The sequence below is a fragment of the Pelobates fuscus genome, chromosome 8, assembly GCF_036172605.1.
Source record: "Pelobates fuscus isolate aPelFus1 chromosome 8, aPelFus1.pri, whole genome shotgun sequence".
In the NCBI taxonomy this organism is placed as follows: Eukaryota; Metazoa; Chordata; class Amphibia; order Anura; family Pelobatidae; genus Pelobates; species Pelobates fuscus.
In genome coordinates this window covers 70,039,705-70,056,221 of record NC_086324.1, presented here as the reverse complement: position 1 = coordinate 70,056,221, position 16,517 = coordinate 70,039,705, and the positions used below count along the sequence as shown (strand labels likewise).

At 43.4% G+C, this 16,517-nt stretch overlaps 1 protein-coding gene across 3 annotated transcripts in view; it reads right to left on the bottom strand.

The window, feature by feature from the left end:
* Positions 1-2,158: 2,158 nt before the first annotated feature.
* IQCA1 (IQ motif containing with AAA domain 1) overlaps positions 2,159-16,517 on the bottom strand; it is a 163,820-nt gene continuing 149,461 nt past the window's right edge. For all 3 annotated transcript variants that reach the window (XM_063430005.1, XM_063430004.1, XM_063430006.1), the window contains exons 17-20: positions 15,656-15,742; positions 9,901-10,078; positions 8,734-8,972; positions 2,159-2,619 (exon numbers count right to left, since the gene is read on the bottom strand). In XM_063430005.1, the coding sequence (XP_063286075.1) occupies positions 2,491-2,619; positions 8,734-8,972; positions 9,901-10,078; positions 15,656-15,742 (633 nt within the window). In that variant the 3' untranslated portion in view covers positions 2,159-2,490. The remainder of the gene's footprint in view (positions 2,620-8,733; positions 8,973-9,900; positions 10,079-15,655; positions 15,743-16,517) is intronic.

The window sequence follows — 16,517 nt, the reverse complement described above, 5'->3', positions numbered from 1 at the left end:
AAAGTTTTGTAAGCATTGACATTTGATGGTCTGTTACAAGTTACAGTAGACAACATTATGTAGTACAATATAGTATACGGTACATATCATCAAGAAACTGTGCGAAATCTGGATTATATTGCAATGGTTCCAGGTGAGAGATAAGCATAAAATAATACAGATGCATAATGCTTAGCCAGTACATCCTTATTAGTAGAACCGTGTTGTGTATAGTGTTCGATAAATATTTTTGTATTCTGTATTCCCTGATGGTGTGGAATAGGTATATGCTAAATCCTGCATTAGATAGTCAGACTTTGAGTGTGTCCCTGTTAGTGTCTAGGTGGTAGCTGTAAGTATTCGCATGAAAAGCAGCATTTCTATCTCACCCATGTTCCAGTTTTGGAGAAATGTAAGCCAGGGTTCCCTGATCTGTGTGTATCTGGAGTAATTTTTTGAAATGGAAACGGTGATTTCTTCCATTACCCTTATGTTTTCCACCCTTTCAATTCTATCCCTTACCGTACGGGGAGGTCTACCTGTTTCCACTTAGCTGGAATTCATCAGTTTGAGGATTTGTGATGCAACTCTCTTTGTGTGCCTTAGTCTATAAATAAAATCTGCTTTTTATGGTCACATATTCCAATACAGTTCAAATGAAATAAGTGCAAAGAGAAAAAAGGAACTCAGTTTTAATCTCAACGCAATGTGTCTATAAACTACAGCCCATGACTGTCCCAGGCCTGCAGTAATGAACCCCTTCTCTAGAGGCCTGGGGGGAGGACAGGGGTCATCTTTTTAGTGGCTCCTCATATATTTTTGTTTGTTCTGAATGTAAATTCTACCTGTACCTAAATCTGCAATACATATATAAATATGGTGTAATCTGTCACCAAACAACCAAAGTTGGACAATGGTTGTGCTATGCAGGAAGTGAGAAGTAATAAATTGGTTTGTCTGAGTGTATAACAGGGCTTCACAACAATAATACTCCCAGTGAAGTGTCTTTAAACAATAATACATGTGTTTAGAAATCAGTCTGTGTAAATAAGATACATTGGGCTTGTTCCAAATTACCTTTTTGTTCCATAAATTATTAGAAAGTAATCTAACATTTATCAGAACAGACCCGCCCATGGTCACACCCCTAAACTGAAAGTGTCCCTCTTTGTCCATTTGAAATGTTGCAAAATATGCAAATGTACAAGTTAAAATAATGTGTTTCCCCCCCCATTTATTTGGTGTTCTGATAATTCCAGTGCCAGTAGCTATGGCCTCTCTGTAACCAAGTAGACATATAAGGGGTTAATACATTTGGAATGTTATGTTTGTGTTTCAGGTTTTGGAGTTATGTTTGTAATTATAATTTAATCAGTACAGCTTTGATTGAGTTAGTGCTGCTCAGTCCTTTCAGTGTTATTGGTTATTATGTTCTCCCCACCCCCTCCGGTTCCCTATATAAACAGATGCCCTCTTTAAAGGAGCACTATAGAACCAGGAAAACAAACTCGTTTGTAAAAATAATTTTAACCAGCGCACAGAGGGCTGACCCTGTTTCAGTGCTACCTGCAGGGACCTAGTGTCCTGAATACAGCACAAGCATGTCTCTTGATGCGCTTGTGTTATGATTGTTAAGGACAGTTCCCTGATGCCCCCAAAAGCAGGACTAAGGATGGATGGTGGGACAGTACTGAAAACTGGGACTATCCTGCAGAAATTGGGGTGGCTGAGAGGCATGCAAACACACGTTAGAGGACTACATGTCTGTGGATATATAAAGCAAACCAGCTGTAATTTTTCTCTAAAAAGACAGGGTTTACAGCAAAAAGCCTGAAGGTAATGATTCTACTCACCAGAACAAATGGATTAAGCAGTTGTTGTTCTGGTGATTATAGTGACTATATTTAAGAAAGATCTTCTTACCTTTGTGTTGAACATTGCTTAACACACTTGGGCCTCAAATTAATATTGTTGGATAAGCTTTCTGCATGACCTAATATTTTTGGATAAACTTTATTATTTATTATTTTTTGGATAAAAATTATATAATATTATGAAAAATATTTGAATTTTGTAATATTTTTAAATTTCTGATATGTTATATATTTTCTGATATATTAATATGTTGAAAAAATAACTTTTATGAAGTGTTTCCAGAAATATTAAGTCATTTGGAAAGCTTATTTAACAATATTTAATCTGTACTGATTTTCACACATACATGGTATATTCAACCCCTATACAAAAAATATCCGTTGGTGCAGGGAAGATTATATAAAATTGGAGCCTTAACCCTTAGATGAACCAAAAATCAGCAGAGCATCTTTTCAGCTAAAACCACATTTCAGAGATTATACCCTATATGAACTGTACAAAGTTAAGTTGTTACAACAAGAAAGATACCAGGTATACGTATAAATTAATGCTTGGTTTAATTCCTCCAGTGGTGGTCAGCAAATCCCAAGATGACACTTTGCACAGTCTAATCCAAAGTGCCCGATCTGGAATGTCCTACTTCTTCTTCTTCTTTCCCCCCTTTTTGTCTCCTTTCTTCTTCCCTTTCTTCTTCCCAGTGTCTTCCTCTCCACCTGCCATTGCTTTTATTCGTTTCTTACCAAGTGGTGTTTTGGCATACCAAGCCTGCAATCACAAACATGGGAAGCAAATGGAGAACATTAAATATATTGAGAATGTTCCATAAATTGCTACAAAGTATCAAAAAGAACATTTGCAATTAAACCCACATCTGCTTAAAGCGGCACTGTCATGCCGAATCCCGTTTTTTTTTTAACCCCCCTCCCGCCTCCACTACATCCAATTGACCCCCTAGTCACCCCCAAATGCCCCTAAGCCCCCCAGATTACCTATTTTTAAATCTGTATCTTCTGCCCCGATCTTTATTCAGGGCGCCGCCATCTTTGTGTGGGTAGGTGAAGTCCCTGTGGGACACGTCATCTACCCACACTAGACAGACTGTGAGATTCCCGCACATGCCCAGTGAAACACCTGGACATGCGAACGGGAATTTCATCTATTCATTCATTCATCAGACAGACGAATGAATGAATAGAAAAAATCAGACGAACAAACTAACACTGAGTATCAGTGTTCGTTTGTTCGATCAGTTTATTACAAGGAGGGAGCTACCGACGTGCAGCTCCCTCCTTGTAATATGTAAAGACAGAAGCGGTGGGGAGCTGTGCTCCCCACCACTTCATAAGCCCCCCAGGTCCCCCCCTCACTCTATGGGGGTCAATATGACCCCCATAATAGCACAAGGGAGGTTAAAATCTCCCCAATGCCCCTACTCGCTATACCGCGAGTAGAGGCATGTCCACTAAACAGTGTCGCTGCTCACTGTAAAATCATAAATGGTAATAAGGGGGGGGGGGGACCTACTGTCCTCCCCCCTGGCCCCCACCCCTGCGCGGTGGGTGGGGGCACTAATAAAATAATAAGGGGGGGACCTACTGTCCTCCCCCCGGCCCTCACTCCTGCGTGGTGGGTGGGGGCCCTAATAAAACAATAAGGGGGGGGGACCTACTGTCCTCCCCCCCCCGGCCCCCACCCCTGCGCGGTGGGTGGGGGCCCTAATAAAATAATAAGGGGGGGGGACCTACTGTCCTCCCCCCCGGCCCCCACCCCTGCGCGGTGGGTGGGGGCCCTAATAAAATAAGGGGGGGGGACCTACTGTCCTCCCCCCCCTGGCCCCCACCCCTGCGCGGTGGGTGGGGGCCCTAATAAAATAATAAAAGGGGGGGGGACCTACTGTCCTCCCCCCTGGCCCCCACCCCTGAGCGCTGGGTGGGGGCCCTAAATAAAGATAGGGGGGGGGGACCTACTGTCCTCCCCCCTGGCCCCCACCCCTGCGCGGTGGGTGGGGGCCCTAAATAAAGATAGGGGGGGGACCTACTGTCCTCCCCCCTGGCCCCCACCCCTGCGCGGTGGGTGGGGGCCCTAATAAAATAATAAGGGGGGGACCTACTGTCCTCCCCCCTGGCCCCCACCCCTGAGCGCTGGGTGGGGGCCCTAAATAAAGATAGGGGGGGGGGACCTACTGTCCTTCCCCCTGGCCCCCACCCCTGCGCGGTGGGTGGGGGCCCTAAATAAAGATATGGGGGGGGGACCTACTGTCCTCCCCCCTGGTCCCCACCCCTGCGCGGTGGGTGGGGGCCCTAAATAAAGATAGGGGGGGGGACCTACTGTCCTCCCCCCTGGCCCCCACCCCTGCGCGGTGGGTGGGGGCCCTAATAAAATAATAAGGGGGGGGACCTACTGTCCTCCCCCCTGGCCCCCACCCCTGAGCGGTGGGTGGGGGCCCTAAATAAAGATAGGGGGGGGACCTACTGTCCTCCCCCCTGGCCCCCACCCCTGCGCGGTGGGTGGGGGCCCTAATAAAACAATAAGGGGGGGGACCTACTGTCCTTCCCCCTGGCCCCCACCCCTGAGCGGTGGGTGGGGGCCCTAAATGACCCCCCCCCCATCAAGGTGACTAGGGGTCCCAAGCCCCTAGTCACCCCCCCCCCCCCCCCCACCCCAAAACATTCTAACCCCTACCTACCCCCCTCACCCTAAAAATAGTGAGGGGGGAATAAAATAACTAACCTGTAAAAAAAATAATTAAACTTACCATTTGACGTCTTCTTTTTTCTAAATTCTTCTTTCTTCAGCCCCCAAAAAGGCCAAATAAAAATCCATCATACCCGTCGCACTTTAAAAAAAAAAAAAAAAAAAAAACGAGCGCCAAAAAAAAATTAATCCATGTTCACCCATGGAGGGCACGCCGCGTACTGAGCTCCGCAGGGCGGGTCAAGGCTTATATAGCCTTGCCCCGCCCTGCAATTAGGCTTAGAACACACTGATTGGTTGGTTTAAGCCAATCAGAGTGCTCTGTGTCATTTTACAAGCGTGGGAAAATTCCAAAGAACTTTCCCACGCTTGTAAAATGACACAGAGCACTGTGATAGGATGGTTTTCAAGCCATCCAATCACAGTGCTCTGTGTAATTTTACAAGCTTGGGAAAGTTCTTTGGAATTTTCCCACGCTTGTAAAATGACACAGAGCACTGTGATTGGATGGCTTGAAATCCATCCTATCACAGTGCTCTGTGTCATTTTACAAGCGTGGGAAAGTTCTTTGGAATTTTCCCACGCTTGTAAAATGACACAGAGCACTGTGATTGGATGGCTTGAAAACCATCCAATCACAGTGATCTGTCATTTTACACAGCGTGGGAAAGTTCTTTTGAATTTTCCCACGCTGTGTAAAATGACACAGAGCACTCTGATTGGCTTAAACCAACCAATCAGTGTGTTCTAAGCCTAATTGCAGGGCGGGGCAAGGCTATATAAGCCTTGATCCGCCCTGCGGAGCTCAGTACGCGGCGTGCCCTCCATGGGTGAACATGGATTAATTTTTTTTTGCGCTCGTTTTTTTTTTTTTTTTTTTTTTAAAGTGCGACGGGTATGATGGATTTTTATTTGGCTTTTTTGGGGGCTGAAGAAAGAAGAATTTAGAAAAAAGAAGACGTCAAATGGTAAGTTTAATTTTTTTTTTTTTACAGGTTAGTTATTTTATTCCCCCCTCACTATTTTTAGGGTGAGGGGGGTAGGTAGGGGATAGAATGTTTTGGGTGGGGGGGGTGACTAGGGGTCAGGGGTGGGGGCCAGGGGGGGGAGGACAGTAGGTCCCCCCCCTTATTATTTTATTAGGGCCCCCACCCACAGCGCAGGGGTGGGGGCCAGGGGGGGAGGACAGTAGGTCCCCCCCCTTATTATTTTATTAGGGCCCCCACCCACAGCGCAGGGGTGGGGGCCAGGGGGGGGAGGACAGTAGGTCCCCCCCTTATTATTTTATTAGGGCCCCCACCCACAGCGCAGGGGTGGGGGCCAGGGGGGGAGGACAGTAGGTCCCCCCCCTTATTATTTTATTAGGGCCCCCACCCACAGCGCAGGGGTGGGGGCCAGGGGGGGAGGACAGTAGGTCCCCCCCCTTATTATTTTACTAGGGCCCCCACCCACCGCGCAGGGGTGGGGGCCAGGGAGGGAGGACAGTAGGTCCCCCCCCTTATTATTTTATTAGGGCCCCCACCCACAGCGCAGGGGTGGGGGCCAGGGGGGGGAGGACAGTAGGTCCCCCCCTTATTATTTTATTAGGGCCCCCACCCACAGCGCAGGGGTGGGGGCCAGGGGGGGAGGACAGTAGGTCCCCCCCCTTATTATTTTATTAGGGCCCCCACCCACAGCGCAGGGGTGGGGGCCAGGGGGGGAGGACAGTAGGTCCCCCCCCTTATTATTTTATTAGGGCCCCCACCCACAGCGCAGGGGTGGGGGCCAGGGGGGGAGGACAGTAGGTCCCCCCCCTTATTATTTTACTAGGGCCCCCACCCACCGCGCAGGGGTGGGGGCCAGGGGGGAGGACAGTAGGTTTCCCCCCCTTATTATTTTATTAGGGCCCCCACCCACCGCGCAGGGGTGGGGGCCAGGGGGGAGGACAGTAGGTCCCCCCCATCTTTAAGCCCCGCGCAGGGGGGGGGGGGGGGGGTTATTAGGTGTTTTTTTTTTTTTTTTTACAGTGAGCAGCCACAGGCGAGTAGGGGCATATTATTTACTAATACTAAGTAATCTTTACTTAGTATTAGTACATTTGGCTGAAAGACCAATTCAGGTCTTTCAGCCTTTTAGTAGATAGCTCCCTGATACCGTGGGAATTAGGGAGTTATCTACTAAGCGGCTGCAAGATGCAGCCACAGCAATGAATAGGATCGGAGTTTCATTCATTAGAATGAAATTCCGATACAAACAAAGTACCGAATTGCATCCTAACACCAATGGAGAAACTCTTATCATTCTGTTAGGATGCAATTCGGCAGTTTTGCCGGCGTTCTGTCTAAGTGACAGGACTTTCGGCAATACTGACAGGAAGCATTGTGGGAACTGGGAGGAAAGCTAGGGATCATGGGAAAATTGCTCTGACCAGCGGAAATGAAGCACACTTTGCTCCTCCGCTGGTCAGAGCTGGTCAAGCGGAGGAATCCTCCATAAGGCAAAGAGTCCCTACTTTGTCTTATAATTTTAAAGAAAACTAAAGAAGAATGGAAGAAAAGAATAACAGATCCTGAGAGAGGCGGAGAAGAGGAAGAGATTGAGGAAAGGTAAGTTCGGCATGACAGTGCCGCTTTAAGGATGTGAAAAAATAGTGTCTGCCTGGGATTCAGAAGCGGAGCTGGGCAACAGGAGGGTGCAGGGCCCGAGGCAGGGTGTGTACCAATGACACATATCCCCTCCCAAAACTGTGTATGCCCTGTCCTATGTCCCTTCATGGAAAACCATGCACACGCTTGCGCTGTGTTTGCAGTTGACCTGTTTTTGTGTGTGTGTAGGAAGGCAGCTTGTGGTGTTACTTGTTTATGGTGACGCAGCTTGTGGTGTTGCTTGTTTCTGGGGAGGCAGTGTGGTCTGTGTGGTTGGAGGCTGCTTGAGGGGTTGCATGTATGTGCTGTCTGTGGTTGGCAGCTTTAGTGTGTGGGGATACGGTTAGTAGTGTGAAAGATGAATAGGACTGTAGTAGTGTAGTGTATAGACTGCTGCTGTATCTCTCATGCTGATGGAACTTGCTAGCATTTCCGATTTGGACTGTCTTTGTAAGTGGGATCAGTCTGATATGTGATTTGCGTAAGATTCTTGCTGTAATGGCACTTAACTAAATAATTAAAAACTTTTTTACAACTTGATTGGGGATCCAGTGGCAAGTTGAGTGGGCGAGCAGTGATCTCCTGGCTGTTGGTATTAACAAAGCTTAATGTTTGCTTTTTAACTACTAATACATGGAAACCAGTCACTTGAGTGTCAAAAATTCTCCCAAAATACAATGCCTAATACGCTTAGTAATATGCAGCTAATTTGATTTCCGAGGCTGCACCAGAGCTACACCATGCCGATGAATCCTAAAAGACAAAATCGTCCAAAAACATGTATTTATAGAAGATAATACCATTAATGTGTTCTGGGTAAATCATTATAAACCATGAGACTGGAGATCAAGTGATTTATAAATGTCTCCAGAACCTGATATGGAATTATTTTCCACTTATACCTGTGTTGCCTATATGTATGTTCTATATTATATAACATTTTAGATTAGAGTTAGTATTAGTGTTTCTGCTTAAGAATGTAAATCCAGCTAAAATTGGACAGCTGGGACACGTATGTTTCAGTTCTGTCTAAAATCACGACAACTGTATGTTCATTACAGTAAATACTACCACAGATGATGTCACCATCCATGCAGTACTATCACAATATATTTATGATGGGATTGGAGACTTGATGTGGGAAGACAAGGTGAGAGCATTGGGATAATGTGTATTTCATTAACTTTTTAGGAACAGGGACAATGGATGGAAATATAAGAAATTCAGCTTTGGATGCTAGGGTTCATGAAGCAAGTAGTTATCCAGTTAGAGACAGGCGAGAGGCCACTAGTTACACGTTCCTGAAGGGAAGATAGATCCGTTGAGTTGAGTTCCAAGATGTCAGTGTAGCAGATTCACTGTGCATGTAGGAGGTGTCCAGGTTTTAAAGGAAATTTAACAGGAATATGTGAGGCAGGAAAGAGGTTACTCACATAGTAAGATGCACTAAGCGGTACATAAAACAAAGGTGTTACTATGAACATCACTGTAAAGTAAGGATATTAGCACTACATGTAACACAAAGAATAGATGTAACAGATAGGTGTCTTTAGATTTGTACCTTGAATGCTTCCTCTTCCTCCTTGTACACGGGATCCTGTCTGGACAATAAGCCAAGGAACTCAGAGGCAACAAGAGGTTTCTTGGAAACCTGCTCGATCCTTCTATCATTCAGCACAGACTCCACTGCCTGCACCAAGTGATCAGGGGTAAATCCATCTGTGATCTTAGCAAGGGCACTGTAATTCAAAGAGGTCGTGACACTGCCAACTCGCTGGGAGATCATCTGCTTCCACATAACTGGAAGAAATAGCGTATGAAGAATAGGGATAGTGAGTTTGGAAGAGTTTGAAGAGACAAAAACACAAGTGGTGTAAGAATATAATATGAATAAGCTTATGAATATTTATGGGGAAAAAGATGTATTAAAGATGTCCTCTAGGTACCAGCATCCATATTTACAGTTCTGGCCTAAATAATTAGCTGTACTTGTACATGCTCAAACTTGTATAGTTTGTGCAGCATTTAGTATCCTAACAGTGATTTCCTGTCTTACCTCCTCCATTCTAGAATACTTCTATATTGTTGGTTACGGGTGCTGTGTACAGCTACCTTCCTGTCCCTATCTAATAACATGCTGGATGCCATGAGAAGGCACAGCAAAGCTTATTGGAAATTGTTGTTCCTCTAACCGCTTTCACAAGCAGAACACTGATAATTAAACTACAGAAGAAAATCCCTGCTTTGAGGAGAACTGCAGGTGTGCCAAGAGAGCTTTAAATTCTGCTTCTGAGCTCCCCTACACTTCAACCCTTGTGTTGCTGGGTTACCATGCCCAATAGTCCTGACTCCATAGACCAGAATGAGAAGCTACTAACTATTTAAGCTTCTTCCTGGAGTGGGTAAAGTTGTAGACCCGATGATGTAATGTTTGGATGTTTCCACAAAATTAAGGAACTTTAAGAGTGATTTTTTTTTTTATCTTTACATTACCATTAAAAAAATAAAAGGACAATTCTAGCTTTAAGGGCCCTTTAAATTGTGGTACATTGTTAAGGATTGTTTAATTAGGAAACCAGTTATATGTCAAATAAAGGATAAACAGAGTTGTAAAAGTGCGCATGGAAAACATGTTTCTGCCTTCTGCTCACCAACCAGATAACAAACACTGTGCCCTGATAGTAAAATCATGAGCATGACTACATATGGTTTTGGAAGCTTATCATACCTAGCCGTGCTGCATAGTCTGGCCTTGGGATAAGAACAATCTTTTTGTATATTTTGCAGAAAGGTTTGATCTCAGCATCAAATGGTCTGTGACTGGTCCCCACGATGAGGATCCGATCTTCTGACTTTAAAGACTTTAGGATTTTTGGAAGATCTTTTTTTAGTCTCTTAGGATCCAACTGTGAAAAGAATTGAGTAAAGAAGTATGAGAAGAAGGGTTGAGAAGGGGTACGGGGGAATTAAATAATATGAGCAATGGGTATTTGGAATATATAGCGTGGTGCTAAATGGACAATGGGATCTGCTACAAACACTGATCAGAGGAATGTGGAACTAATGTTAATTCAACTATCAGACACCAGAGGGCAGAAAACTAATGAAGTAAAACCAGGCTGTTGGTTGATATAATATGATGTGTTTAGGTTATAGAAGGCGGACATTAAAATAAAATTCAGCAATAAAGCTAGCAATGTACTTGTTAAAGCAAATCAATGTAATTTACTATGGTAATAAATATAAAGAGTAGTGTTAAAATAGTTGAGTACCATTTGCTCATTACAGCGACAGTGCCTTTCTTAATTTCAGGTTTTATAATGATTACCAGGGGAACAACCATCACTTAGAGATTACACAGTTTGATAAAACATTGCTAATCCCTTATAACCTTTTTGAGGTAATGCTTATTTTATTTTAAAAATGCATGTTAAATATTTAGCCGTTCTGGCTGAGAAAGATGAGAGTAATTGTTTATAGCATTTCCAGTGGCCATAAAGGTATTTGAGTGTCGGTTAACACTGAGTGATGTGCCATCATACCCATGACTTTAATGAACTTGCTCTTTTATGAGGGCTGCTCTATTCCAACATTTCTCAAATTAGCTCACACTCTTGAATTTCATGTTTTAAGTGGTAATGTGTCAATAGTGTATCAGTTGGGCTAAAATAAGCAGCTAAATGTATCCATTCAGAGAAAGGTCTACTTTTAAAGGATAATATAGGCATCAAAACAACTTAAGCTTAAAAGGAAACAATAGTGCCAGGAAAACAAACTCGCAATAGCTTCCCCTTCTGTCAAGGCCCCCTCCCACGGCACTGAAGGAGTTAATAACCCCTTTAGTTACTTACCTGGGTCCAGCGCCGATGTCCCTCGACGCTGGCTCAGCCCCACCCACGCTCCTCCCCCGCCGCAGACCAAATGGCGACGCAATGACCACGCATGCGCACATTAGACCTCCCCATTAGAAAGCATTGTTCAATGCATGAGGATGTCAAGAGTAGCCGGAATCCCCATAGGAAAGCAATAAATAATGCTTTCCTATGGGGATTCCGGCTACTCTCGACGTCCTCATGCACAGAGTGGGGACGTCGAACGTCATTTAATACGCCCTGCAATATAAAATATAACTTTTAATAGTAAATAGTAAAAAATAAGGTGAAAAACCACCAATAAGTGAAGGACAAATAAAATCTGTACAATTCCGATAGAATACAGTATCCCACACACCAGATAGGTGCTAAGTATATGGGTCTATACGGATAATATGCCAGATGTTCCAACATGTGAGGGATAGGAACCCAATATTGTAGACCCCCACCCTGTTGGAAATAAAACACTGCTGCAAATAACAAAAAGGAGAAAAAGGGAGGACAAACACTAATAGCAGATATAATATTAGCAAAAATTGGCAAATAGTGCCAAGGGAACAAAAACCTCAATCAAAGGATCCCTAAAGCCATAAATAAGGTGACAGATTGTTAATTAGCAATCATGGGTTAATACCCCAATACGTAATAGCCCTAGAGAGAGGTCCTGTTCAGAAGTTTTCAGTGTCCTCTCTTAGATACCTATGTGCAACAGAGCAGTAATTTTGCACGTAATAAGTGAATAAGAACAGCTGAGACCTCTAGTGTATGAGGTATCAGACAGGTCACATGAACATACCGTGTTCAGGATAAGGGTTGTAAGCGGTATGCCTAGATAATAAGAGCAGCCCTAATCGCAAATAAAACATATAATAAACACCCCTCAATTATAAGGGAACCCTAAATGCCTGACACATATATGAACGGGTAGCACACTCAATAATGTGCCCTAAGTGACAAACTCCTGATAAGTGACAGAGAGACTTCAGCAAATACCCGGGAGACACTGGGTGCAGCCAAATCAACACAAACGTTAGTAATAACGAGGTAAATGGGCTGCTGCAGTATCCCAGTAAACCTTAAGTAGCTCTCCGGGTTTCGCCTGATGGGAGTTGAAGTCCACTCCACACTGTTGCAAATAACAAAAAAGGAGAAAAAGGGAGGACAAACACTAATAGCAGGTATAATATTAGCAAAAATTGGCAAATAATGCCATGGGAACATAAACCTCAATCAAAGGATCCCTAAAGCCATAAATAAGGTGACAGATTGTTAATTAGCAATCATGGGTTAATACCCTGATACATAATAGCCCTAGAGAGAGGTCCTGTTCAGAAGTTTTCAGTGTCCTCTCTTAGATACCCATGTGCAAAAGAGCAGTAATTTTGCACGTAATAAGTGAATAAGAACAGCTGAGACCTCTAGTGTATGAGGTATCAGACAGGTCACATGAACATACCGTGTTCAGGATAAGGGTTGTAAGCTTATGTGGGATACTGTATTCTATCGGAATTGTACAGATTTTATTTGTCCTTCACTTATTGGTGGTTTTTCACCTTATTTTTTACTATTTACTATTAAAAGTTATATTTTATATTGCAGGGCACTCATCCTATGTATGTTTTTTCTGTAACTACCTTGGTAGTTTTTTGAGGGTTATCCCCTACTGTCAGAGTGCCCGTCCAAGTCTTCCCTGTCCTCCTCCTTTTTTTGTCATTTAATACGCTTTTCGTGCTCTAAGAACACGGAAGCACCATCTGGCGGCTGTCTGAGAGACAGCAACTAGAGGTTGGATTAGCCCTGTAATCAAAACACTGCGGTTTCTCCAAAGCAGGGCTAAGGGGAGAGGGGCAAGGCACCCAGACCACTTCAATGGGCAGAAGTGGTCTGGGTGCCTACAGCATCCCTTGAATGAATCAGTTTTTGTGTATAGATCATGTCCTTGCAGTCTCACTGCTCAATTATCTGCCATTTAGCAGTTAAATCACTTTTGTTTTGGTTTATGCAGTCCTTGCCACACTCCCCCTTGTCGTGTCTGACACAACCTGCATGAAAAAAAGGTTTCATTTTCAATCAGATGTTAACTTGCTTTAGAAGATTTTATCTCCTGCTCTGTAAATTGAACTTTAATCACACAGTCTAATGTAGGCTCTAGCAGGATATTAAATGGGCAGGAGATAAGAGATCTTAATTAAACCGAATGTGCAATAAATGAAGTGTAAACATTAGATCTCTATTTACAGGAAGTGCCTAGGAAGGTGCTGGTAAATGTGTTCTCAGGTTTTTTTTGCCAGATAAAGAAATTAAATGTACAAGCTGGTTTCTTTAAATATATGCATGCTACAAAGGGTGTGCTCTTGTTTGAAGTGTGCAACTACTTTCCTTCCCTCAAAGTTCAATCCCTTTTTTGGAAAATATATAAAGTTCATACTGCTGTCTGAAATCTCTAAAGCAGCCTTTAAAATTTATAAGTTCTCCTTACAACCTTCCTCCCTCTGACATTCAAACCTATAGTGCAATAGACCCTTGTTAAAGAGTTCTGAATATTTGCCTGTGCAATGTATGTACTCTGACAAAGAGAGTTTCTTCAACCTCATCGCTAAATATCTGCAGTAATACGTTAACAACAGGTGGTATAAATTAGTGACCACTAAATGAAAACAAGTTTTTATCCTTGTTGCTATTTTTTAACGGCCTTTCACTAGTTACACCTACTGCAGCTGACAGCTATCACCACATGGCGATTATCATTTGTGAAAAAAAGGGCATGGACCGATAAATTACTATAGTAAAACAAGGAAAACCGGGGACGATGTTAACTTTTTCAGTATACAGCACTCCACTGCAGCACTGACAAACACACATTTGTAAATATTAAATGAAACTATTAAGAAAAAGGGCGGGGATCCCCTGCCTTCACCCCAAAATATTAGGAAGGGGCTTCACTAGTAGCCCCTACCCTATCCCAGATCCCCCGTGCTGAGGGGTGAAAGGTAATATGTTTGGCACAGGAGATGCCCAGTCTTTTTATGAAATATTAGGGGCCCAATCCCATGGACCCATGTGTTCAAATAGTGAGCATCTTCTACACCCCTCCCCCAGTGGCTAGCTGTTCCCAATACTCTAGCCCCTCCTCCAAATATGTCCCTATGGGCAGATGGTCAATTTCTGTTGCTTGTGGTAGGTCATTGGGAAATAGACGCTAGTCGCTAACAGTAGAGACAGATACTTTGGCGAATAGAAACGGACTTAACAAACAACAGCGTTTGAAACGAGCCCTTAGTATGTACTTGGGCTAAATGAGTAAATATTGTAATGCATGCATAATTCTCAATTCAGCATTAACTTCCCAGCATTCCTTGAATGTCCTACTAATACATGGATTAGGAAAGGCTCAGTTACTAGAATAGCTACTGTGCCTGGTATTTATCAAGTCTATGAGCTGAGAACTGTGCAGATAAAGAAACACTCCAAGCGCCATAACCACGACAGTGTATTTAAGTGCTTGCAGGGCCATGCTCAGCCCCCAATATAAGTAGTCAAACCACAGATATACCTGCAGTACACCCGCGAGAAAGAGCAAGTTACGTTATGCATACGATATTGCTTATGTTGGCATTGTACCTGGTTGTAAGTTCAAACAAAACTTGTAAAAATGTGCACTTCTGTAAAGCCAATAACAGGGGATTCCCTGTATAATGATGTTATATGCAAAACATGTGCTTTGGTTTTGTCATGTGATGATTATGTATTGCACAACAAAAAAAAAGAAAGTATTCAAACCATCTGCTAATGATTTTAGTCTTAGCTGGGATGCCTCTCCGCCAGAAGTTCCTGCTAGGGGTTTCAGTTAAAGCAAATACATAGTGTTAGGGATACAAACCTGTATTCCTAACACTATAGTTCCATCTGGTCCTCCCATCCCTCCGGAATATAATGGGTTAAAAAAAGCTTTAGTCACTAACCCGATTCCAGCGTCGATGTCCCTGGACGCTGGTCAGCGCTCAGTCTCCTCCAACGTCATCCAATGGGGAGACCTAATGCACATGTGCCCCGAACACATTAGGCCCTCCCCATAGGAAAGCACTGAATCAATCCTTTCGGGAGTTGTTTTCATTGACGCTGGATGTCCTCATGCAGAGTCCGTTAGAATCCCGGAATCCCATCTAGTGACTGTATGATAGGCAGCCCCTGGAGGCAGTCTTAGTCCAGAAAGGTAATTATTGCAGTTTTTAAAAAAACTGCAATGATTTACATTGCAGACTAAGTGGGACAGGGACACTGCACCCAGACCACTTCCCGAGTTAAGCCCTGCAGTGCATGGCTAGCTCATTGGCTGAGAGTGACATGGTCAGGCTTAGCTAAAGCAATGTTTCCGGCTGTCAGAGAGACAGAGACCATCGCCCAATGGACACCCAGTAAGAAATCAAACCAATCACAAACAGTTTAACTATTTACATTGGGGTTGTGCCAGGGCACCCTTGGCACAAAAAACATACAGGCATGATGCAGTGGTTATGGTCATTTGAGTGGTCCTTTGAAGCACCAATGGTCACAATCTCATTTATAGAATAAAATCTAGTGTCTCTACTGTAGAAAGAACATTGCACTTACCTGCTTTTCTGTCTTTGGAATCTTCTTATAAAAGGATTTTTCCGCATCATCAATCCATATAACTGATGGTTGTAGCTGACGTGCCACCTGTAAGGATCACACAATGACAGCGCTGAGACTAATATGGAAATAATACACAATAGAATCAATGCACCTTCACATCTTATAAGTAAAAACAGTTTTATATGCCATTTGGGTGAAAATTATAGATATGCACAAACACTCTGGTGTGGGGGGGACAGTGTAATACAGGTTACTAGTGATGCAAGACAGCTGGTTACCCATGCACAAATAGAGCACTGTATAGTCATAGTAGTCATACACTACCCTAGTCATACACTAAACTTATCCTGTTTTCATTTTCTCTAATATTTATGTTTGAATAAATATGTGTTTGTTACCTTGATGCTGCATCCTGGGTTTCTGGAGGTAATCATTATTGGCACGAACAGAAGCTACCCTGGCTATAACAGCAATCCACTGTACCAGCTGTCTATCTCCGCTTTATACTTCTAGTCTGAGTCAGCTTTTTAAGTGACTCAGAACCATGTGAATTGGACCAATAATATGTGGTTTTAATATATGTTTTTACTATATTACCCTATGGTCTTTATTTTTACTTTTTAGGAGTGTGTCCATGTAATTATTGGTAAACTTTTTATTTATTGAGTGCTCTCACCACCTTTTTACTATTTCACTTTGTTGCACCTTATGTGTGTGTTGAGTGATCCACACAGGTGATAGTAGCACCAGACTTTCACAAGTTCCAACCAACTGTATATTTTATCTTGTATGAACATATTCGTCCATTGCACATTTTGCTTAGTTTGTGTTTCAGTAAATTTCTGTAGTTTGGGAATTT